The sequence below is a fragment of the Myotis brandtii genome, unplaced genomic scaffold (assembly GCF_000412655.1).
Source record: "Myotis brandtii unplaced genomic scaffold, ASM41265v1 scaffold344, whole genome shotgun sequence".
Taxonomy (NCBI): Eukaryota; Metazoa; Chordata; class Mammalia; order Chiroptera; family Vespertilionidae; genus Myotis; species Myotis brandtii.
Window position 1 is genome coordinate 7,031,333 of NW_005363247.1, and position 24,830 is coordinate 7,056,162.

Here is a 24,830-nt window from a genome sequence, read left to right on the forward strand (position 1 = left end):
AAAGAAAGAAAGAAAGAAAGAAAGAAAGAAAGAAAGAAAGAAAGAAAGAAGAAAGAGAGAAAGAAAGAAAGAAAAAAATAAAATTCAGGATAGTGATTGCTACCTCTGAGGGAGGAATGAAGAGATAGGGTTGGACAAGGGCACATAAGGTTTTCGAAGGTAATACTTTTTCTAAAATTTAATCATGTGTACAGATGCCAATGTACTATAATTCTTTATGTCTTATAACAATTTATAAGTATACTAGAGGCCCAGTGCATGAAATTCATGCACAGGTGGGGTCCCTAGGCCTGGCCAGCAATCAGGGCCTATTAGGGCGGTCTCACCCTGTCCTGATTAGGGCCAGGCCAGCCAGGGCTTGCCGGCCACCAGCTGGGCCGGGGTCTACTGGATGGGAGAAGGGATGGGGGAGGGACCACGGGAGTTTTGCCAGCCGGGGCGAGGGACCGGGGAAGGTTGGCTGTGGGAGCGCACTGACCACCAGGGGGCAACTCCTGCATTGAGCGTCTGCCCGTGGTGGTCAGTGTGCATCATAGCAACTGGTCTATGGGTTGTTCCAGTCGCTCGGTCATAGAGGTTACTTAGGCTTTTATATATATAGATGTATCTTCTTTTTATTTATTTTTTGTTGGTTTTTTATTGATTCAGAGAAGAAGGGAGAGGGAGAGAGAGATAGAACCATCAATGATGACAGAGAATCATTGATCGGCTGCCTCCTGCATGCCCCCTACTCGGGATTGAGCCTGAAACCTGGGCATGTGCCCTTGACCAGAATCGAATCAGGGACCTTTCAGTCTGCAGGCTGACGCTCTATCCACTGAGACAGTAATTATGATAAGGGGACTTCTTCATTCAATATTTATTGAGCACCTACTGTGTGTCATCATTGTTCAGCACTGGGGATTGAGTAATGAACAAAACAGACAAAAACCCTTGCTCTACTGGAACATACATCCAGTGGAACAGACTCAAACTACTTATTTGCTATTTTCTATGAACCTACACAAGGCATTTCTTTCATTAGTAACTTGCTCAGATTTTGAGGTGAATATCTGACAACTGCAATCTATACAACACTTGAAAAAATTAACTGTATATGACATGAAATATTCCTCTGATTGAGAGGTAGATCTTATTTTAGCCTTAAAAATTGTTATAAATCTGTTTTAAATTAAAATATTTCTTTCCTTACATCTCACTCATTAAATCTGTAGTCATCACTGTCCAAAAAGGGTTTTTGAGCAGCAATATGTCTTCTTATAGACTCCTCCACCTTGGAATAGGCAATCTATAATTAAAGCATTCCAAGCAAAGCAATCCTATCTGATAAAAGAGAAATATGGTAATTAGCCGTACCTCCGCTACCCTTCCCATGGGCTAATCAGGGCGATATGCAAATTAACTGCCAGCCAAGATGGCGGCTGGCAGCCAGGCAGCTTGAAGCTAACAGGAGGCTTGCTTGCTCCAGTGACAGAGGAAGCCAACATTCCCCGCCTGCTGCTGCCGGCCTCTGAGCTTGCAGTTTGAAACATTATTACAAATATAGAAGCTAAACAAAACCCCAGTAACCTGCTTTCAGCCAGCCGGGATCTCAGAGCTGGAGTTGAAACAGTGTTTCGATTATAGAACCCAAACAAACCAGATACCTGCTTTCAGCAGCCGAGGCCTCAGAGCTGGAGCCAAGCCTCAGAGCTAAAGCTGGCCCAGAATAAAAAAACAAAGAAGTCCCTCCTTTTTCTTTTCCCCACCCCTCCAATCATAAGTTTTTGTGCTGTCAAGCTTTGCTGTTCCAAAGCCTAATCAACCAAAGGCAAAGTTTTCCTTTCAAATATACATTAGAGTAGAATCTGAAAAGAAGGCCCCCGTAAATGAATATTTTTCTGAAAAGTTTCCAAAAATATCTGAAGACATAATATAAAGTCACTCAGAAATTATTGCAACTAGAGATTGCAATCAAATCAAAGTATTAAATTTGTCTGGTTATATTTCCATTTAAAAAATAAATAATTACTTTAGGCCTAAAGTAGTTCAACAGTCCCATTCTCGAGTTTGTTTCTGCTTATGATTTTAAAAATTTATTATTCAAAATTCTATTTTATTCTCAAAATAAAATAATGTTAATAATAATAATAAAGTCTCTAATGATAGCTATATATTTCCCATTTAAGATAAATAAAAATGTATCCCCATATCATATAGTGTTACACCTATTAGCAATATTCCCTGAGTATGTATTACTAAAGTTATATTTTTACCTCCAAATTATCCACACCTCAAAATTCTATGTGGTATTCATAAGTACAGAAATAGGTCTTTACGATTTAAAGAGTGTATTTCGGCATTGGACTATTACAGGGGGATTTTTACAATGTAGAAATTCTCATGGATACCTCAAAGGTCGACCCCCAAACACTTAATGCTGTTTTGCAGAAAAAAGGAGCATGCATTTTGAAAAATAAAGACCTCAATTAGTGGGAAGAAAACATTATTCTGTCTTGTTCCTTTCTATGAGACATTTTGACTTTTAGCTCTCAAACAAGCTCCACATACATACATAAAGGCTGACCATTGTCCCTCTCATCCACAAAAAGCAAGCATTTGTACGCACCAGCAGAGTTTTGTAATTTAATAGACTCCCAGGGTGAAAGGAAAGATTGTTTTACCTTACTGGAATGTCTTCAGGGATTCTCAGTTGTCAAAATTAAATTTCAAAATAACAGTTCAGTTTTTATTGGCCTATTCTTTGTCATAGGCAGGAAGAAAAGAGTATACTAAAACACCCTGTAAATGTGATGTTTATGAAAAACATTACTCATGGAAATTCTATAGAATGTTTCCTAAGTCTTATGATTTTGATGGTAAAAAAAAAATATTCTGGGGTTTTCTATTATATGCAAAGCACATTGGCAAAGCATTAGACCAGAGGCAATGCAACAATGTAGTATTTCTGTATTCTCCAAATGGATATATTATCCTATATAATAAAAGCCTAACATGCAAATTGTTCAACCAGGAGTTCAACCACTCGCTATGATGTGTGCTGACAACCAGGGGATGGCACGGAACATGGTGGGTGTCAGCGACATGGTGCTGGCAGTGGCGGCAGTGGAGGCGCTGCTGGGCGCTGCCGGCCCCGATGGGCCCTGATGAGAGCAGGACTGTGGCAGGATGGTGGAGCAGGTGAGCGGGAAGTGCCAGGCCAAGGTGGGTGCAAAGGGAGGCCCCAGGTGGCATCCAGGGCAAGGGAAGCCCTGGCCGGCGGTGGCAGCAGGCAGCTGCTAGAGACCCTACCCATGCACGAATTTTGTGCACTGGGCCTCTAATGTTAAATACATTTAAATACATATTAAATTCTTTTAAGTATTGATAATCCACATATTTTTATGGCCCTTGGTTAGAAGTCTTAGATTTACTCACTTACACTGTAACCTCTGCAGAGCATGACTATAAATACAGATTTTGTATTTTGGCCCCTGTACTTATGATTATACAATGTATTACTTGATTTCCTAGATACTTAAGCTGGTGTCCCTGGTCAAACCAACAATGTTCAAATATAATGAAAAAGAAAACTGGTTATTCCATGTAATTTACATAATTATAAAGAAATTGTTATGTTCACTCAACAGTGCCAAAAATGAAAACACTAAAGGATGCATTCCACTCTTTTCATCCAACACTTTGACAGCAAGTTGATGACACCTCTTTAAAGCTCAGCCCATATGCCAGTTTATCCAAACTCACCATGAGACTACATTTATTTTTATCCAGTACCAACCAATTCTCTTATGTATTTCTAAGTTACTCTGTACAAAAACAATTCTTACATGTTTAAAATGTAATAAATTGCTCACAGTCCTAAATTGTGAAGACATTTATATTATAACATTTATATTAATATAACATTTATATAAATGTAACATTTATATTAATAACAATGTCTTTTATTTTAAAATAAAATCTACCTGGTCAACAATTTAAACTGTATCTATCTGATCTGTGGGTATTTTTTTTAAAATTTTACATGAAAAAGTCAGTATAATGCAAAACTAATTATGTCTAATATGTGTTATCTTGGCAGTTAGAGGATTGGAACAGCAAAGAACTCTTTGTTTTTTTCTCTTAAAGGGATGTAGTAAAGGCAGATTTCCTCTTAGATTTTATGTAAAGACTAGAGGCCCAGTGCATGGATTCATGCACCGGTGGGGTCCCTCGGCCTGGCCTGCAGGGATCAGGCCAAAACCAGCTCTCCAACATCCCCCGAGGGGTCCCAGATTGTGAGCGGGCAATTCTCAGGTGATGCACCCTGGAATCGGGCTCCCTCCTCTCGGGTTCTGGGTGCGTCACCCGAGAACTGCAGCTGCCAAGTCACCACAGCTCGGCAGCTCCTGCATTGAGTGCCTGCCCCCTGGTGGTCAGTGCGCATCATAGCTACAGGCTGGAGCATCTGCCCCCTGGTGGTCCTTGCGCATCATAGTTACCGGCCAGTCGCTTAGGCTTTTACCAGTATACTAGTATATATAGATAGGAAACAGAATGGTTATGCAGACCATACTTAAGTATTACTATGTATACAAATGACAAAATTAACGAAATCATCATAAACCATTCTGTTCTGGCAACATGTAACATATTAGCATTGAGCTTCATTCCTACTAAATTAAATCAAAATTTGTAATACTCTGACGTGGGCTAGACAAGAAGGAAGCTTCTATTTAGGAAGAAAATAGTATTAGGTCAATTGCCAAGAAAATTAATATTTATAAACTACATCCCCCTAAAGATCTGCAATTAAAATTTCATGAAAATAATAAAAGCTTTTGTGCTTGGACTAAAGTGTTAGTAGAAGATCCATGTAAGTAAGATCAGTGCTAAAGTAAATATTTGTAGGCCGAGTAAACATCATTTTATAAAAGTGGCCATGAGATGTAGACCTTGTACAACAGTCACCTTAGAAAGTTTGACAGCCTTCCTACATTTCACGTATTGATGGTAACACACTGTAATAGTAAGGTTCAATTTCTAATTCAGTGATGTTCTAGAAAATAATAACAGTGGACTAAAGCATTTCATGGTGTTACTTTTACTGAACTGAAGTTAATGGAGTGTATTTAAGTTCTTAAAGGATTGTCTAGTAGCTTGTTCCATTTAAAACTGTACCAGTAGTTTCATTTCATGATACCAAGGATTCTTTCAGGGGACAACTTAAGAACACAAAGTACTTGGCTTTTGGTCAACAAAGTTGGTAGAGAAAAAAAATTTCTCTCCAAGAAGTAGAAACATGACACAGCAAACCCCAGGTATTTAAAAACAATAGTGGCAGAAAATATTTTTTATGTTGTCTTCAAATTTGGGGCAAAGAATCAGCCTGATCTGGGGCTCTACATCTAGTTTGTTCTCGTATCCTCAAAGAATAAGTATTTATTTTGGAAATACCTATCAAGGGATATAATGTCACAGACAGACCATTTGTTCAGTGCTAATTCGGGGAGGGAGGCCTGGATATCCCCAATTTACAGATGCTGAGAGGCATTAAGTGAGTTTCTGCTATCACATAGCTGCTGAGGGGCAGACGTGGGGTAAGAACCAAGTCTGTTGGGCTCAAATCCACTGCTCTCTGACATATTCTATGTATCCATAAATCATTCCTACATAATTAAGAAATTTTAAAAAATGTATTTTATTGATTTTTTACAGAGAGGAAGGGAGAGGGATAGAGAGTTAGAAACATCGATGAGAGAGAAACATCGATTAGCTGCCTCCTGAACACCCCCTACTGGGGATGTGCCCGCAACCAAGGTACATGCCCTTGACCGGAATCGAACCTGGGACCCTTGAGTCCGCAGGCCGACGCTCTATCCACTGAGCCAAACTGGTTAGGGCCATTCCTACATATTTAAATAGAGCAGCGCCTCTACCGAGGAGCATTCAGCACTTTGCTCCTATATAACACATTTATTTCTTTAAAAGTCACAATAAAGCACCATTTCTATTAAATCAGATGACTTTATTCAATAAAACTATGTGTTCAAATAGTATTTTTTTTCTTTTGGAAAAGGAAAATTAAAATTAAATATAAATAGGGAAAAACAGCAATTGTAATATATATACCAAAGGACCAAAATCTTCACTTTCTATGAAATTCATAAATAACATAAACATGTCAAAGGGAAAAGATTGACAAAACAAAGGATTCCTCCAGTTATTTAATGATTATTTTTGGAATGCCTTCTACATACCCTGCACTGTACTGTATGTTAGGGATAGAATGAACGAGTATTCATTGATTTCATTCTATATTGATAAAAAAAATGGCTTATTTAGGATAATTCCATTTTACAGAAATATGTGTATACACACACACACACACATCAGGAAGGACATTATCAAGTGGTTGTCAGTGGGTGGTCAGATTTGTTTATTTGAAACATAAAATAATGAACAAGCATTTCTTTTGAAATAAAGTTTTATTTTTAAAGTTTTAAGTGTTCAGACATTAAATTGCTCAGTTATTTCACCTATTGTTGGGGGGGGGGGTTGTAATAAAAATACACTTCTCCTTTTCTCTTTTCTTATCTGATGGAAGATGGATTCCAGCAGAAATGGATTCAATCCTTTTATTAAAATATACTTGTATTGATTTCAGAGAGGAAGGGAGATGGAGAGATAGAAACATCAATAATGAGAGAGAATCATGGATTGGCTGCCTCCTGCATGCCCCACACTGAGGATCAAGCATGCAATCCAGACATGTGCCGTGACCGAGAATCAAACGGTGACCTCCTAGTTCATAGGTCGAGGCTCAACCACTGAGCCACACTGACCAGGCCAATCCTTTCTTTTATACCACTATTTTCCCACCTTCTGGGTCCTGCCCCCAAGATACAACAGATATACAAATATTGACTGACAGATGTGCACAGAGAGACACAAATACATGGACAAAAGACAGTCTTCCACACAACAGAAACACACACGCACAAAGAAAGACACACAGAGATACAGTCTCATTAAACTTATTTTGGTGTAAGTGAAAGAGTGTAGCAGAGATCTGATGGTTCTAATCTTGGAAATAGCTTTCATTATTCTCTAAATTTTTTTTTTCCATTTGCAACACTTGAATGCAGTATTTTTCATGCTTGCATATTATAAAATGTATAACTTCTCTTGGTGGAAGATAAATCTCTAACTGACCCCCTTTTGGGTTTCTGTTTTTGTGGCTAATCATTTGTTCCATCTATTTGTCCTGTGTACTACATTATCTTGGAACATGTGACAGATGCATGGTTGTCACAGCTGCTAGTCTAAAATAATAACAAATAGATTTGGGGAATCAAAACAGAAACAGACTAATATGAAACAGCTGACAGAAGATAATAATTTTTAAATTTAATTTAAAAATTATTTCGTTTAGACTCATATGTATAGAATTATGTTGTTAATCTATAAGAAATAGTTTTAAATAAAATATGGGTATCCATTCAATTAATAAAAAAGGCAGTAGAGAGATAAAACTAGCCCTCATAATACAGTTCATATAAATATATACTATTAAATATTTCATTCATGAATTCATTCATGTTAGTAGCATGTCAATGAGCATTTTATAAATATATTAATGGTTTTATCAGAATAAAAAGGTCGCTGATTCTCAACTTTTTCAGTTTTACAATTATGTCCAGAGCCAATGCTTAACATTTTCTTTAAAAGTCAAATAAAGGTCAGCTGGTAATAATGTTTATGAAGTATGTTTCCCTAATACAATTTTGTAAAACGAAAATTAATTAAGTATTTATGGAGAGCCTGCTTTGAACCCAACACTACACATTTATTTGAGTGACGGTAGACTAGATTGAATTTCACTGTAATCTAATAGTTATCCAATTTTTTACCACAGTGTAAGAAGCCTTTTCATTTTAAATAATTTTTTACAGCTAATAACTGTCAAGAAACACACAAACATTAATTTAAATCTGAAACAACACAAGAGTTAGTGAAAACCTATTCCCAGACTACTGTATTTCTAGTGTTTGTCCATGGTTTCTATTCAAACAGTCTAAGGTTCCTATTACTCAGAAACCTTCCCAGATTTATTTTTAATTTAAAGAAACATTTATCTATTTCCTTACTATTATATTTCTGTAAGGAAAATAAGGAAGACACAGAGGAAGAAAAAGAGGAGAGGCAAAACGTTTTCTGTAATGTTTGGGGGTTCACCGATTCTGAAGCACCTCCATTTGATCTTATCCCCCTCATGGAAAAAATCCATTCCTCAGACCTCTTTTAGGATGATTAGTACCAAATTCTTCGATGGCCCATTTGATTCCTTTAGGCTATGATGTTTTCCAACCAAGAGAGGATTCATCCTTCCTACAGGAACTGCTCCACAGGTCAGTCTCAGAGAGGCCTCAGGCAGATCCTCTGCTTTATATCGGAAAGATAAATTAAGTCTTCCCCTCCCTGCTTGTCCCTTTAATCATTTAACAGATTTTCAAAACTCTAATCTTTCTTTCACTAAATTTCTCTCTTTCTCAAACTTACCTAACCAGAAACTCTGAGTTTATCATGAAAACTTTCAACAATGCTTATTTTGTTTGGTATATGTCATATAAAATACACACTACAAAAGTTTGTATGTCAAGTCTATCTCTATATACTAATACTAGAGGCCCGGTGCACGAATTCGGCCCAATCCCTCGTCCTGGTCTGCGGGACTGGGCCGAAACTGACTCTCCAACATCCCCCGAGAGGTCCTGGATTGTGAGAGGGCAGAGGCCAGGCCGAGGGACCCCACTTGTGCACAATTGGGGCCAGAGAGGGATGCGAGAGGTTGGCCAGCCAGGGAGGGCGGCAGGAGGGCTCCAGAGCATGTCTGGCCCGTCTCGCTTAGTCCCAATCGGCCAGACCCCAGCAGCAAGCTAACCTACCGGTCAGAGCGTCTGCCCCCTGGTGGTCAGTGCACGTCATAGTGAGCGGTTGAGAGGCCTTAGCATATCATTAGCATATTACGTTTTGATTGGTTGAGCGGCCAACTGGACGACCGGACACTTAGCATATTAGGCTTTTATTATATAGGATATAAAAGCCTAAGTGACCATTTGACCGTTAGACCAGTTGCTATGACACGCACTGACCCCCAGGGGGCACCTCTGGTGGCCAGCCAATCTCCCCTGGTCCCTTTTTCCAGCTGGCCAACCTCCTGCGGTCTCTCCCCCCATCCCTCCCCCTGGTCAGCAGGCGCCGATCGGCCCAGACCCGATTGGCCCGGCCCCAATTAAGCCTGGGCAAGAGGGCTCCAATTGGCCCTGATCACCAGCCAGGCCTAGGGACCCCACCCGTGCACGAATTCGTGCACCAGGCCTCTAGTGTTTATATATTCATAAGGGTTAGCCAGAGAAACACTATAGTTCTGTTTCTGTGACTTACCCTGATGAATACAGTTGGTGACAAATCCAGCTCCACTAGCCCTTGGAGAGACTTGGTAGGGATGACACCAGGAGAGGGAAATATCCTATCTTATTTTGCTCCCTCAGGCCTCCCTGTTGACTAAATGCAACCAAAAGCCAGAAAGGAGAAGGAGCCTGTTGCTATACAAGGTGTCCCAAAGAAATGTATACACACTTTGAATGATTATAAAGTCAGTGTTTATTAACTTAAAGTTCATTTTCAAAATTTAAAAGAATCTACAAAAATGAATAATTTTTTTTGTCAATGCCTGTTTTCAAACTGATGACCGCTCTGGTCCAGGCACTGCTGATAACACAAAGCAATGGAATTGCAAACATCAAGAATCATTTCATTTGGTATTTGTGCACCCTCAATTTGTCAATTGTTGCCCATTTTGTATCATAAACTTCATCTTTTATGTATCCCCATATAAGAGTCTTTTGGATAAATTTTCTTTGGTCAAAGCTAAGCCTGGCTTCACACATTACTTCAAATCATTTAAACCTGAAAAGGAATGAAAATTAATATGACACGCACTGACCACCAGGGGGCAGATGCTCAACACAGGAGCTGCCCCCTGGTGGTCAGTGAGCTCCCACAGCCAACCTCCGGCGGCCAGCTAACCTCCCCTGGTCCCTCCCGTCAGCCAGTCCCTCCCCCTGGTCCCTTTTTTCGGCTGGCCAACTTCCTGCAGTCCCTCCCCCCATCCCTCCCCCTGGTCAGCAGGCCCCGATTGGCCCAGCTCTGATTGGCCCAGCCCCAATTAGGACTGGGCAAGACAGCTCCAATTGGCCCTGATCACCAGCCAGGCCTAGGGACCCACCCGTGCACGAATTCGTGCACCAGGCCTCTAGTGTTTATATATTCATAAGGGTTAGCCAGAGAAACACTATAGTTCTGTTTCTGTGACTTACCCTGATGAATACAGTTGGTGACAAATCCAGCTCCACTAGCCCTTGGAGAGACTTGGTAGGGATGACACCAGGAGAGGGAAATATCCTATCTTATTTTGCTCCCTCAGGCCTCCCTGTTGACTAAATGCAACCAAAAGCCAGAAAGGAGAAGGAGCCTGTTGCTGTACAAGGTGTCCCAAGAAATGTATACACACTTTGAATGATTATAAAGTCAGTGTTTATTAACTTAAAGTTCATTTTCAAAATTTAAAAGAATCTACAGAAATGAATAATTTTTTTGTCAATGCCTGTTTTCAAACTGATGACCGCTCTGGTCCAGGCACTGCTGATAACACAAAGCAATGGAGGAATTGCAATCAAGAATCATTTCATTTGGTATTTGTGCACCCTCAATTTGTCAATTGTTGCGGGTTTTGTACTGTAAACTTTATCTTTTATTTATCCCCATTAAAAAAAAGTCTAGTAGCACTTCAGGATAAGTTTTCTTTGTTCAAAGCTTAGTCTGGCTTCACCTATTGTTTCAAATCAGTTAAACCTGAAAAGGAGTGAAAATTGAGTTAAAGTATGTATATATTTTTGGGGACACCCTATGGTTCATGCAGCCGAGCTTCCCAGTATACTGGGCAGGGTGGAGAAAAGAGTGGGCCTGGATGGGCAAAGAAAGAGTTCAACTCATAAAGAAAAGCTGTGTAATTATTATCATAAAATTCGGAATGGTGGTCACCTCCAGAAGGGTGAGAAGATAACGATCCAAAAGGGACACATGGGGGGGGGGGTAACTTCTTAATCGGAATGGTGGTTAAATGGGTGTTTGTTTTATAATTATTCATTAAACTATACATTTAGGTTTTGTACTTTTTGTACATGTCATAATTTAAAAGTTTAAAGAAAAAACAATGCTGAACATTACGAACTTGTATATTTGAATTCTAAAAGTCATAATAAATTTTCAGATGAGCACGGCTGCAGCACTTAAAACAAGTCTGTTTAAAACAAGAAAATTTGTTACAGAGAAGCATACAAGTCCTGACAAGTGAAAGAATTAAATAACTCATAACTAAAAGATCTTTTATTTTAAAAAAAGTTTGCTTCAAACCAGGTGGGGAAGAAAGAATAGTAGCCAGAGTCTTGGACATGTTAAATGCTGGTAGTCAAAACAGTAGAGAGGCCACTGCTGAAGACACAGGAGAAGGAAAGGGAAATAGATGGCGTGCAGTCCCTCCAATGTCAAAAGGGATACACAGAGCACTGCCAGAGGAATTCGTCAGAGGGACAAGATGAGGAACATTTATCGCACTGTGGCCGAAGGAAAGGAAAGCATGCATATAGCTGCATATACATTTGTGGGCTTAGTAATGGGAAACAGGGGAGTTCCTTATTTGATGCTTCCTTTTTCTGTGACAGAAAACGTGAGGAAGGAGATGTCAAAGTCGGAGATGGGGAACAGTGAGAAGACGTATGCCACTCTGACATCATGGAGGACCATAGACATATTGGGGTAGAGAGAAAAACAGTGAACAGTTATGGGGGACCATACAGGGGTTGACGGTGAAGTTGCTAACTGACAGCAACGGAAGAGAAAGGGGGCAGTATAGTCTCTCTTGGATCTCAGGACAGAAGTTTTCAGGAGGATGGAGTGATGGTCTGGCTCTCATCCTTCACTCCAATTGGAAGTAGAAGATGAAGTAGAAAGTTTGGGCAGGAAGCAAAGCATGGGCTAACCTAGAGGACCAGGATAAGGTAGAGCTGGGCCTGTAGAGAATACCAGGAAATGGGACATGTTGGGTTAAGCCAGCTATAAGGTTTTAAAGAAGAATTTGGCCTAGAAATGTCCTGATATCGTGGGTAGTACTGTAGCCTCAATGCCCAGGTTGGCTCTGGAAGACTCCAAGGTTTAGATCACTCCCTGATAGGAGAATCTAGTGGTAAAGAACACATGCTCATTATACACAACTGTTTGCATACCTGTTCATCAGGTCATCAGATTCCTCTGAAGCTCTGGGTTAAGGCCATATTTAGAAGGTGGCTTTGTGTAGAATGTGCCTATTGGGTGATCTTCATGGCTAATTCCATCAGGCAGGTAGGTATTAGTCTCTCCTAAAAGGCTGGACCTGCCAATCAGAAGAGCAAACTTGAAAAAGTCTATCAAAGCATAAATGGACTTAATGTAGTTTCCTTTGGAAAATAATGTCTCTATGACAACTCAGTGTTCCCATAATTCTAATTAAAGTGTTTATTATGCAAAAACATCCTTGGGATCAAAATGACCTGTACCTTAGGTGCTTACTAAATGTTTGCTGAACTGGAAAGATAATAATGGGCTTCCCATGTAGGCTTTCCTACAGAGAAAGGAAAATGTAGGCCACATATCAAATGTTTCTAGGCCCTTTGATAGTTCCCTTTCTCAATATAAATGAGCAAATTAGTATTCTAGTTTACACACTGGCCTCTTGTGCATTGGGTTAGCACAAGCTTTGTCCCTTGAGTAAGATCAACTCTGGGCACCCTGACAAAATAAAGTTTCTGGACTTGCAAAAGCAAGGAATGAGCCCTGGAAAATGTGACTTGAGTGAGGCAATGATACCCTGAGGCCTGCCTGAGCAGCCCAGCTGGCCTCTGCCTATGACATTTCTAGCTTGGTTGGTTAGAACAGTGACTCTATTTAAATCAATCTGACCTCCTGCAATAAAAATCTTTGAGACCATGATGAAGTTGTTACCAAAACATTGTTGTAATCATAGTTAATGCAAGAGGGCTGAGTAATTTCTTAGACATCACAGTGAATTAATAAAACACACTGTCTGAAAATGCCTCCTAATTCTCGAGTCTAGCATGGGAGTTAATAATAGTGTACATGTGTGACTGTTCATGGGTAGCAACCTAGAAACAGACTGCTCTATTTTAAGGCTACAGGCTAGTGAGTTCTAACCTGCTTGTAGCAAAACACAACAAAGCGCTGTGAATTCTGCTTTTTGGTCTGTTTTGTTTCGTTTGTATTCTATTACTTCTTGTGTTATGCCAGGGTTGCACATTTCTGAGTGTCTCATTCTTTTTGTTTATAGAAATCATAGACTCTTCCCCCCCTTCTGAAGAGTAGACATAATGATCCGTAAAAACAGAATTTTTTTCCCAACTCGACAAACATTCCAATAACAATTACTGATTATTCTTTTGTTTCTGTTCACCTACAAGAAGATAGTTTATAACTAGCCAGATCTACAAAGTGTCATTTCTTGCCAGATTTCACTAGAAGAGTTTTCTCCTCCATCAAATTTCTTAAATTCTCTTTAAGATTTGCCAATTTCCATAGTAGTAAACCAAGGTATGTGAAAGAGAAGTCACAGTATAAACAAGGCCCATCATTTAATTTTACCTGTTGTCAAACAATTTAATTCTTTTTAAAAATATATATTTTATTGATTTTTTACAGAGAGGAAGGGAGAGGGATAGAGAGTTAGAAACATCCATGAGAGAGAAACATTGATCAGCCGCCTCCTGCACACCTCCTACTGGGGATGTGCCCGCAATCAGGTACATGACCTTGACCGGAATCGAACCTGGGACCATTCAGTCCGCAGGCCGACGCTCTATCCACTGAGCCAAACTGGTCAGGGCAAGCAATTTAATTCTTATTTTTATACTAAGTCAACAAGGATATACTGTGGCTTAAAGGTAAAACTTGGGAAGACTTAAACAAAAAGTCCAAAGTGTTCAGTGGGCAGCTTATGCCACCCCTAGGGGACGGGGGGTTAGGGATGCAATGTTGGGGGCTTTGCTCAAGTGCCTTTCTTTTGGGGCTATTTCAGAGGAGAGTTTGGGCAGCTCTGCTTGCTGCTGAGATTAGTCCAGAAGCATCTTTGCTTTGTTTTCCCTTCTTGTCACCTCACTGAGAAAGCTATGAATGCCTTTTAGTGTGGACTGAATTGCCCTTGTCCTAACACTGGAAGGAACCCGTAACACTAGAACATCTTGAGAAGCTCATGGAACAAGCCCCTTGGTTAGCAGAAACTATCAGCCATGTAGGAGAGGGGCAGTCATTGGCTGAGAAAGGGGTTTGGATCTCACTATACTACTAGTATGGAAAGAAACTGATAGTATAGCTGAAGAGATGATAATAATTACAGAAGCCCAGGTGTTTTCATTTAAAAGCGAGAGGAGAGAATATCAGTCAAAAATGATACTCAAGTCCCAGATTAAAAACAGAATGGATTCTAAAGAGGAGCATGGAGATCAGTGTCAGTAGGAATGTGACCAAGGAGACCTCTGGAGAAAGTGAGAAGCAGGGAACAAGAGAAAAAAATGCCCTTCAGATAAGCCAAAATATTTAAATGCTTCAGCTGGGTGATTTGTTAGAATGCCAAAAGTACTGTTCAACCAAGAAACTAACCTGCAAACTTCATATTTAATGGTATCAGTTGGGCTTTTCTCAGGAGGGGGTGGGGGTGGGGAGTGAAGACCTATAAGAAAATTTCAATTGCTATTCACTGTAAAATAGAGTTTTAAACTGCAGTCAGGATTATAGACTCAGAAGTATAAAGTAAAAAGCAAGTCGAGAAAAATAAGGATCAGAAGTATTGTGTGAGGGCAGAAGTCAGGTTAAGTGGCTTATGTCAGCTGCTGAATGAAAAAGAAGAAAGAACATTGCCCTGACTGGTTTGGCTCAGTGGATAGAGCGTCGGCCTGCGGACTGAAGGGTCCCGGGTTTGATTCCGGTCAAGGGCATGTAGCTAAAAAAGTTTTAAACTGCAGTCAGGATTATAGACTCAGAAGTATAAAGTAAAAAGCAAGTCAAGAAAAATAAGGATCAGAAGTATTGTGTGAGGGCAGAAGTCAGGTTAAGTGGCTTATGTCAGCTGCTGAATGAAAAAGAACAACATTGCAAAGCATGCTTATGAAATGCCCCAGTGGGGTTGATAGCCCATGGTTGGCCATAGCAGAGACACATGAAAAGGACAAGTGAAAGAGTGCAAAGGATGATGGGGAAGACTTCAGAAGAATTTACCATTGTAAATGGCACAACTTTTAGTTCAGTTAAAACTAGAGCCACGTTATAGTAATATTTAAAAAAATCTATTTTTAAAAATATATTTATTGATTTCAGAGAGGAAGAGGGAAGAGAGAGAGGGAGAGAGAGAGAGAGAAAGAGAGAGAGAGAGAGAGAAACATCAATGATGATAGAGAATCACTGACTGGCTGCCTCCTGCACATCCCACACTGGGGATCAAGTCCACAACCTGGGCATGTGCCCTGACTGGGAATCGAACCAAGACCTCTTGATTCATCGACGCTCAACCACTGAGCCATGCCAGCTGGGCTATTTTTAAAATGTATCTGAGTTCTTCAAAAAGAAGGTCTATAGGCAAAGAATTCAAATCTAATATCCTGTATTTCTGTTTGGCTACAAATGGACAACTTCACAAAATATTATGTATAAATAAATAATATAATCAATAGTGCTTGATTAGATACTTGTATACATATTTTTCAAGGGGTAAATAACACAACAGACATATTAAAGGCCATACAACCGGACTGTTTTGAAGTTCAACCCTTTGAGAAATGCTGGTAGAAATAGGCAGTCCTAGTTCAAAGGAATAAATATGTATTGGTATTTTAAAGTAACATTTTAACTGAAAAAAACAAAACAAAACAAAACAGCAGAACAGTTGTTTTAAAAACACGACTGGGCACAATGATAGAGGTGGATTGGTAACAAAAATCCAATCAAACAAACAAAATAAACACTTTAGACCTTTTCTGAAAGAGCATAGGATAGCAGTATTTTGCATATAAATAACATTTTGGATTCCCACTTTAGCTTCTCCAAACAGAATTGAGGATATTGCAGCCTTGTGCCTTAGAAGAAATCTACAATTTAGAAAAAAACTGTAGGCTATTTATCTGGGAAAAATTATCCAGATAATAAAATGAGGAAAGTCAACTTTTCTTATGACTAACTGTATGGCTACCAACCCTGGTACATGACTTTGCTTAGGTTACTCTATATGAAGTATGTGCAAGCTCTTGTAAAAAAAAAATAATGCTAATCTTGATTTTTATGATTTTTGTGTAAATTTGCAAACTTTATCGCTCATAAGATTAGTTAATACAATACAAATACATTTTTCACTTGGCTGATTTCTAGGCAAGCAGACCTGCAGTCTATCTGTGTTGCCTTCTCCTACTTCCTTTCTTATAGCCTCCCTGACCCCCAGCAGCCAGTCCAGATTCTTTGTTCTGCTTCCTGGTGGCTCAGGACTCCACCACAGTGTCCTTCCTTCTAGGCTTGCTCTCTAGAGCACAGCCCTAGGCACCAGACCAGTAGGTCTGGAAATTTATTTACTTTTCAATTACAGTTGACATTCAATATTATTTTAGTTTCAGGTGTTCAGCATAGTAGTTAGACATTTATATAACTTACGAAGTGATCTGCAAACTTTTTTGACTCAGCGTCCTATCAGAAATAATTTTGAGCATACTCCCAATATTTTTATAAATTACACCAGTGGCCTGGTGCATGAAATTCATGCACATTAAAAGGGAATTAATTAGAGGAAATATTTTAATATTGCTATTTGCCCTTTCTCTATAATAGAAGTGTCAGAGGTGAAAGAAAATTAGTAAAATGTATATGAAAATCTTCCTCCTGTCAGAGTCTGGGGCATGCTGTGGGACCCAGAGTCAAGTCCCCGTCCACCTACGTGTGCCTCAAAATTGCGTGAGACCCAGACCTGGCCGGTCCCACCCCCATTGGGTGAGATCCAGACCCGGCTGACCCCACCCCTGACAAGCCTCGCCGGGCTGAGAGCGCAGCCTCAGGTCCCCCGGCCTGGTGCTGGGCATGGGGCACAGCCTCATGTCCCCTGTCAAGCCCTGCCGGGTGAGGGGTGCAGCCTCAGGTCTCCCATCAAGCCCTGCTGGGCTTGGGGGCACAGCCTCAGGTTCCCCGGCCTGGTGCTGGGCGTGGGGGCGTACCCTCAGGTCCCCTGGGTCCCCGGCGCCAGGGTGGGGGGCGCTGCCTGAGGTTCCCCGTCAATATTTATTTATAATATACTAGAGGCCCGGTGCGCGGATTTGTGCACGGGTGGGGTCCCTTGTGCACTGGTGGGATCATTGGCCTGCAGGGATCGGGCCGAAACAGGCTCTCTGATATCCCATGAGGGGTCCTGGATTGTGAGAGGACGGTTCTCAGGTGACACAGCCCGGAACCGGGCCCCCTCCTGTCTGGTTCTGGGTGTGTCACCTGAGAACTGAAGCTGCCAAGTCACCACAGCTCGGCAGCTCCTGCATTGAGCATCTGCCCCCTGATTGTCAGTGCACGTCATAGCTACTGGTCGGATGGTTGAACAGTCGCTTAAGCTTTTATCTATATAGATTTTTATTGATTTCAGAGAGGAAGGGAGAGGGAGAGATAGAAACATCAATGATGAGAGAGAAGCATTGATCAGCTACCGCCTGCACACCCCACACTGGGGACTGAGCTGGCAACCCAGGCACATGCCCTGACCTCCTGCTTCATAGGTCGACGCTCAATCACTGAGTCACGCCGACTGAGCAAGATATGTGGATTTAAATGGTCGAACTGCTTCCTTAGCTGTTTTACTAAATCATGACACTTATTTTTCAGTCCCATCACTCATTATGCAAAGATTTTGGCTGAAATCTGATGAATACATTTCCATCTTGCCTACTATTACTCATTTGTTGCAGCAAACTAATTAGGTGTTGTACATTTTATATTGTTCACAAAGAACTTCAAAATCCATAGCAATTTTATTTGAAAAATATTTAGGTTGGTTTTTAAAAGCCTATTAAGATATAAGAGTTTTTATAGGCCATATTCATTATTTTCAACCACAAAAGGGGCTACATGCATTATTTTCAATAAAAAATTACCTAACAAAGGAAACAGCAATAATCAACATAGCATAGTGGGTAGGGGCACAGATCCTGGATCCAATTGTCTAAATTGGAATCCCAACTCCTCTACTCACTACTTGTGTAGCTGTGGGCAAGTTACTTAGCATCCTATGCCTCAATTTTCTCTCCTCTAAATTAGGATTCTAATAGAGCCTAATTCAATAGGGTCATTATGAGAATAAAATAAGTCAATATCTGTAAAGTACTTACTATAATATCTGGCATATAGTAAGTATATTTAAGTGTATAAAGGATTATGGGTAGATTTCTTGTGCCCTGCTATTAGAAGTGTCATCATTAAAATCACTTTTGAAATCAGTTCAGTATTATTTACCAAAGTAGGACATACACCTACCCTGTGACAGCATACCCACCAAGAAACTATGTTTTATTTTATTTTTATTTTTTAAATATATTTTTATTGATTTCAGAGAGGAAAGGAGCAGGAGAGAGAGATAGAAACATCAATGATGAGAGAGAATCATTGATCGGCTGCCTCCCGCATGCCCCCTACTGGGGATCGAGCCCACAACCCAGGCATGTGCCCTTGACCGAATCGAACCTGGGACCCTTCAGTCCGCAGGCCAATGCTCTATCCACTGAACTAAACCAGCCAGGGCAGAAACTATGTTTTAAAACAAGAGTAGTCCTAGCAGCTTTGTTTGTAATAGGCAAAAACCCAGAAATAACTCACATGTCCATCTACAATGAAATGGATAAATGAATAGTCACATTGAAGGCTATTCAGCAACAAAAAGAAATGAAAGGAACAAATCAGACCTACATCAACACGGAAAAATCCTACAAATGATGGTAAGTGTAAGAACCCAGACACAAAGAGCATATCCATTGTGATGCCTCTTCTATAAAGTTCAGTGAGAAGGATAACCAAAATATGAGTTTAGGAATGCACATATAGGTACTAAGACTATAAGAAAAAATAAAGAATCATCACAAAAGTCAGGCTTGTGATTATCTCTGAGAAAAAGAAGATAACTGAGGGAGGGCAACTAGATAGGTGTGTGTGTGTGTGTTGTGTGTGTGTTGTGTGTGTGGTGTAGACCTTGCATGAGTGCTGATAACGCTCTATTCTCCTGACCTGGAGGATGTTTAGAAATGTTTATTTTATAATTACTTATTAACTTATGTGCAAAGATATTATGCACCTTTCTTTATGTGATACTTCACAATGAGGAAATGTTTTAAAAAATTCAGCTATGCAAATCTTGCTTTCACACAACTAACCACATTGATAATATCCTATATTGTGTGTGTTCTGGCTCCAGGTTCTTCTCTAAAGTAACTGTCTATGAGATATATTGTGAATGAATTTAATGTAGTTGCTCTCATTGTAATCTTAGTTTGGACTCCTCCCTTCATGTAAAAATATTTTTTTAGTCTAAACAACTAATCCATCAGTGGTTACACTTATACATGTTTTGCATACAACAGTTTTTTTTATTTTTTTAAGTCAATTGTTTTTAAAAATATCATTGAAAGATGTACTAGAGAAAGAATATCCTCTCAACGATCACTTTCCTTTAATAACTCACCAAAAATGTTATTTTAAAATGTATTTTGTTATTAAAACACAATCTAATAAGTACCACACTGAAACAGAATCTGTTAAAACCATAACATGAGATATATATATATTAAAACGGCCTGTGCCTTCGGTTTAACCTTATCATAAATTTCCCACACTGTGTACCTTGTTCCAATACCTATGTCTTTGGGTCTTGAGCAATATTTTATATTCATATTCTCAAGGTGAATCGCTTCTCGGCCTTTTGGCTAAGATCAAGTGCATATTCTCAAGGTGTTTGCTGTCAAAGGAATGCAGTTGTTGTTTTGTTCCATTTGTGTCCCATGTATATTTCAGCCATTTTTATCTTGGCAAAAAGAAAACTATTTTCCCAATTGTATGCTGCTTTTTGACTTTCCTTTTTTTAAAGAAACTTCAGAAGAGGCTTTATAGCATTTATAATTGGTGAGTTTTCTTTAGAGTATCAGTTCGAATAGTAATTTTCTTTAATATCCTGCAAATACTGTTGAGTTTTATCTTCATGTCTGGATGCCTAGTTTTTAAATGGCTACCTAATTGTGATCAGTTCAAGCATATCATTATCTATTAACTATACTACACACTTAGAGTGAAGTTGATGTTAGCAAAAGTAAGATGCAAATTCATACCTGAAACAATGTTTCAATTATTGTGGCCAACTTATTGTCAGATCTGATTAGTCATTAGTTTTCCACCTCCCAAAATGGCTCCCAAAGGGTGTCAGAAATGTCAGCTTAGCCAATTGTGTTTGCTTATTATTGCATTATTAATATTATCTCCATTGGTCCATGCTGTAACAGTTAGTTTACTTAAATATCATCCATAAATCCGCTTAGATACAAAAGCTGCAACATGTGGCAATATGTTGACAATCAACAAAGGAGAGAGCCCTCTGTCCCCCACCTTGTGCTGTGCTCCCACCCACTCCCAAGAACACCGAGTGCTTGCCCACTTACAGATCAAGTAGCAGTGCCAGCCAGCGCCAAGCCTCATATTAAATATTAGTAAAATTTAGTTTCTTTCGCTCTTTTGGTTTAACACACACACACACACACACACACACAAATATATGCTTGTAAATAGAAGTTCAAGGGGTCATCTTCTGCACCCCATTTTGGAGACCCTTGCTCTAGATAAGCAGTCTTAAATTTGTAACATTAGAAAGCTCTATTCTTAACAAAAATGAACATGAAACTCTAATTTTAAAAAAATAGATGGCAATAGGACTTTGATGTGGGAGCAGTAGGGGCTCAGACCCCTCTAGGCATTTTTCTCCCTTACCTCTTCAGGTGGATTTGAAGATTCCTCCGTGGAAATCTAGTTTCTTTGAAACACAGTAGGAAAAATCTTATGACAGGCTTCCTTCCTCAGACCTGCCCTTACTAACACTTGCTTCCTCTTTAGGCATTAAGGAACCAACATGTTTTTTAAAGGTTGGAATATTAATATTCATGAGCTGGGGACCAATAATAGTTCAGAGTTACCTCCCATGTTCCTTACATTCATTTGTGGCTACCTTTAATCTGAGGATACGAACATCTATCAAAATGAATATAAAATGGTGGCATTTCACCCAACAAAATAGGAAAACATGTTGTTTGGGCTGGAGGTACTTCCTGTGTGTTCCCCAGTGACCTTGAGTTTGGAGAACATATGATAATCCAATTTGTTACACCCTGGTTAAAAAACATTTAATGCTACTAATGAGGGAAACTACAGATATATAAACCAAATAAAAATCTATAATAATAAAAGCATTATATGCAAATTGACCAAACAGGGGAATGGCCGTCCAGATGACCACACTATGACACCCACTGGTGCCAGGCCAGCCAAGGCAGGTGCGAGGCGATTGGTCAGGGGCCTGGTCATTGCCCCATGATCGCCCTGCAGAGGGAGGCCCAGACCACCGGCCGGTGGGGCGATCGATCAGTCGGGGGGCTCCATGATCGCCCCAAAGAGGGAGGCCCAGGCTACCCGGTGGCAACACTGCAGTGGGTAGGTAGCCTGGGCCTCCCTCTGCAGGGGTGATCCATCGCGGAGCCCCGGCCGGGCTGAAGAACACCCCCCTCCCACAGTGCACCGGGCATCTAGTTGTAAATAAAAGGGAAATTACCCGGCGGCAACACTGCAGTGGGTAGCCTGGGCCTCCCTCTGCAGGGGCGATCCATCGCGGAGCCCCGGCAGGGCTGAAGAACCACCCCCTCCCCCAGTGCACCGGGCATCTAGTTGTAAATAAAAGGGAAATAACTATAAAAATGTTTTAAGATAATTATGAAAAAAATCATTAAGATATCAGGAAGTGGATCATCTGTGATAGTATATTAACCAAGATAATTAACACTAACTGCCGTAATAATTGACCCCAAAATGTCTGGTTTAACTCAATAAATATATGTTTTTTCATTCATCTTACAGTACAATGCATGCTGTGAGGAGGCTTTACTGTGACTGGTCATTTAGGGACTCAAGCTTCTTCCACACTGCGGACCAACAAATTCAAACATTTGGTGTCAAGGTTGACCTAGTTTCATCCAGTTGGTAGATAGAAAGATAAAAGAGAGTGCAGAAGGCACACCTTCTCTTAACTGCTCAGCAGGGATTATGTTCCACTGGTGAGAACTAATCATATGATCCTACCTACATGCAAAAACTTTAGTAAATATGGTTTAGCTATGGGTCCTGGAAGAGAAAATGGGTTTTGGTTAGCATCTAGCCAGGCTTTGTCATACATTCAGAGGTTGGTCTAGGGATTCCCAATCTATAACTTGAACATCACCAGATCTGCCTTTGGAAATCTCTTGGGAAGTCTCTACCACTCTCTTTTTGACCTGCTGCAATAAAGGAATCTGCTTTATTACAGCACTCATTTCAGCTCTTGTTGCCAGAACAAGTCCCGATCTTCCACGTTTTCACACCTTTGCATGTGATTTGCATATCATGTCCAGTACTCCTTCTCTTCCAGCCTCCTCTTCCTCCAAATCTCCTCTTCATCTTTTAAGACCTAAGACAATGTTTACTTCTCTATGAACTTGCTCTAATGATACAGAAGACACAGATCTCTACTTAATGTTCACTGGACTTTACTCTTGTAGTTCCACTTCTATTACTAGATTCATTAGCCTGTATTAGAATTATTTAAGGAACCAGTATGTTTTCAAAAGAATTGGGTGCATTAATATTCACAATATAGTGACCATTAGTAGTAGACTGAGCTTCTCAAGGGTAAAGACTGAGTCTTATGTATCTTAGTAGCTCCCATGCCTACTCAGCACAGGGCTGGCTCACACAATAACTGAGGGGAAATGCATCCTGTCTCCCTTCCTGCCACTTCCCAGTATCTCTCTCCCTCTTCTTGGTATTGTGGTAAAAACACAAGAAAATTTAGCATCCTCACCATTTTCAACTGTACATTACAGCAGTGTTAACTATATGCCTCTTGTTTACAACAGATCTCTAGAACTTTTTCATCTTGCAACTGAAACTATACTCATTGAACAAACAACTCCGCCCTTCCCCCTCTCTCCAGTTCTTAGTGACCACTGTTTCTAAGAGTGTGACTACCTTAAACTATCTCACATAAGTGGGAAAATTCAGTATTTGGTTCTTTTGTGATTGGCTAATTTCACTTACTAAAATGCCCTAAAGATTCATTCATGTTGTAACATATGACAGAATTTCCTTGTTTTTGAGGCTAATATGTCATTGTATGTATATATCACATTTTTATTTATCCATGCATCCATTATGTGTCTTTGATTTTGACCTGTGGTCACTGGAAAGGGCTACGAGAAAAATATATTTTCTATTGACCCAAGAGAAAAGGTTTACTTGTACTTAAATATTATAGGATGGCTTAGGTTCTGGAGACTAAAAGATAAATTATACTAAGTGCAAAGGGAAATTAGATTTTTTTTTTTAAATCAGTGACTACAGAAAGAATGCCTCCTACCATGCCCCATCTGAGCATAAGATACTATTACACTCTTTTCATGGGAGCAACAAGGGCCCATCTCCCAAAGTCCTCTTACCCTAGTCTTCTCCCTGCTCTACTCAGTACCTCCTACTTCATACCCTCAAAATAGCTCTGTTGAGAAAAGCAGCAGTAAAATTTTAAAGTAGGGCGACATAAATGAATAAAGGGATAAACAAGAACTCTTTCAACACAGAGCACTTGTAAGAATGTTCATGTTTATGGAGAGGCTGAGCCCCGAGGAACCTCTGCCCTTCTTGGTATTAGTGATTCCAGTGTTCATTTGCACCGAGGTAGTGTGAGGCCCTTTGGAGACACTCATGCCCTTTGCTACAGTGCGTTTTCATGAAGGAATCTAAAGTATCTTTGCATTAGCATGAACATTATTTTTGCAGTTGGTCCAGGGACTATTATGAAATACGTAGCCATAATGTGTGCTGGGGGGAAAATATCTCCAAGAAAACTAACATTCAGCTTGTAAAAGCGTCGAACACCTCATGCATAACTTGTTTAAAACCACGGCACTAAGAACCCCAGCACTTAATATCCTGCAGTTTTTGGTAAAATATGCCAAACGTAGCTTGAAATTGTAAATAATCCCCCCCAGAGCGATATTAGCCAATTGGTGTGTGAACAAAGAGCCCTTTCTGCACCAGCATGAATGCCGCCTTCCCCTACCGCACCCCGCAAGCGCGAATTTAGAAAAGAGCTGAAGTACGTGTTGACAAACGACAAAGCGGCAGACGTGGTGAAACACTCTGTGTCCACGCCAAGGGGGAAACGTCGGGCCGCTGGAGAGGCCGCCGGGCGTGAATCCCTCGCTTCACTAACCTCCTTTTTCCAGTCTTCAGGGAGCGGGGCCTCAGCGCCCCACCCCCCTTTCCCTGGCTCTGGTTACAGCCTTTCGAGTTGAACAAACTTGCTGCGGGCGGATTGGCGATCGGGAGCTCCGGCTTGGGCGGTGCATTTATTCATTTATATTCCGCCGCCTCCCGGGCTCCGGGGCCTCCCC

The 24,830-nt window shown here is 40.3% G+C and overlaps 2 protein-coding genes across 5 annotated transcripts in view; one reads left to right on the forward strand and one right to left on the reverse strand.

The window, feature by feature from the left end:
• The window catches only part of SPATA9 (spermatogenesis associated 9), a 48,168-nt gene extending 35,681 nt beyond the window's left edge, over positions 1–12,487 (reverse strand). For all 4 annotated transcript variants that reach the window (XM_014543988.1, XM_014543985.1, XM_014543987.1 and 1 more), the window contains exon 1: positions 12,327–12,487. The gene's annotated coding sequence lies outside the window, so the exon portion shown is untranslated. The remainder of the gene's footprint in view (positions 1–12,326) is intronic.
• An 11,992-nt stretch (positions 12,488–24,479) lies between these two features.
• The window catches only part of RHOBTB3 (Rho-related BTB domain containing 3), a 54,713-nt gene continuing 54,362 nt past the window's right edge, over positions 24,480–24,830 (forward strand). The window contains exon 1 of the mRNA XM_014543937.1: positions 24,480–24,627. Coding sequence (XP_014399423.1) covers positions 24,480–24,627 — 148 coding nt within the window. The remainder of the gene's footprint in view (positions 24,628–24,830) is intronic.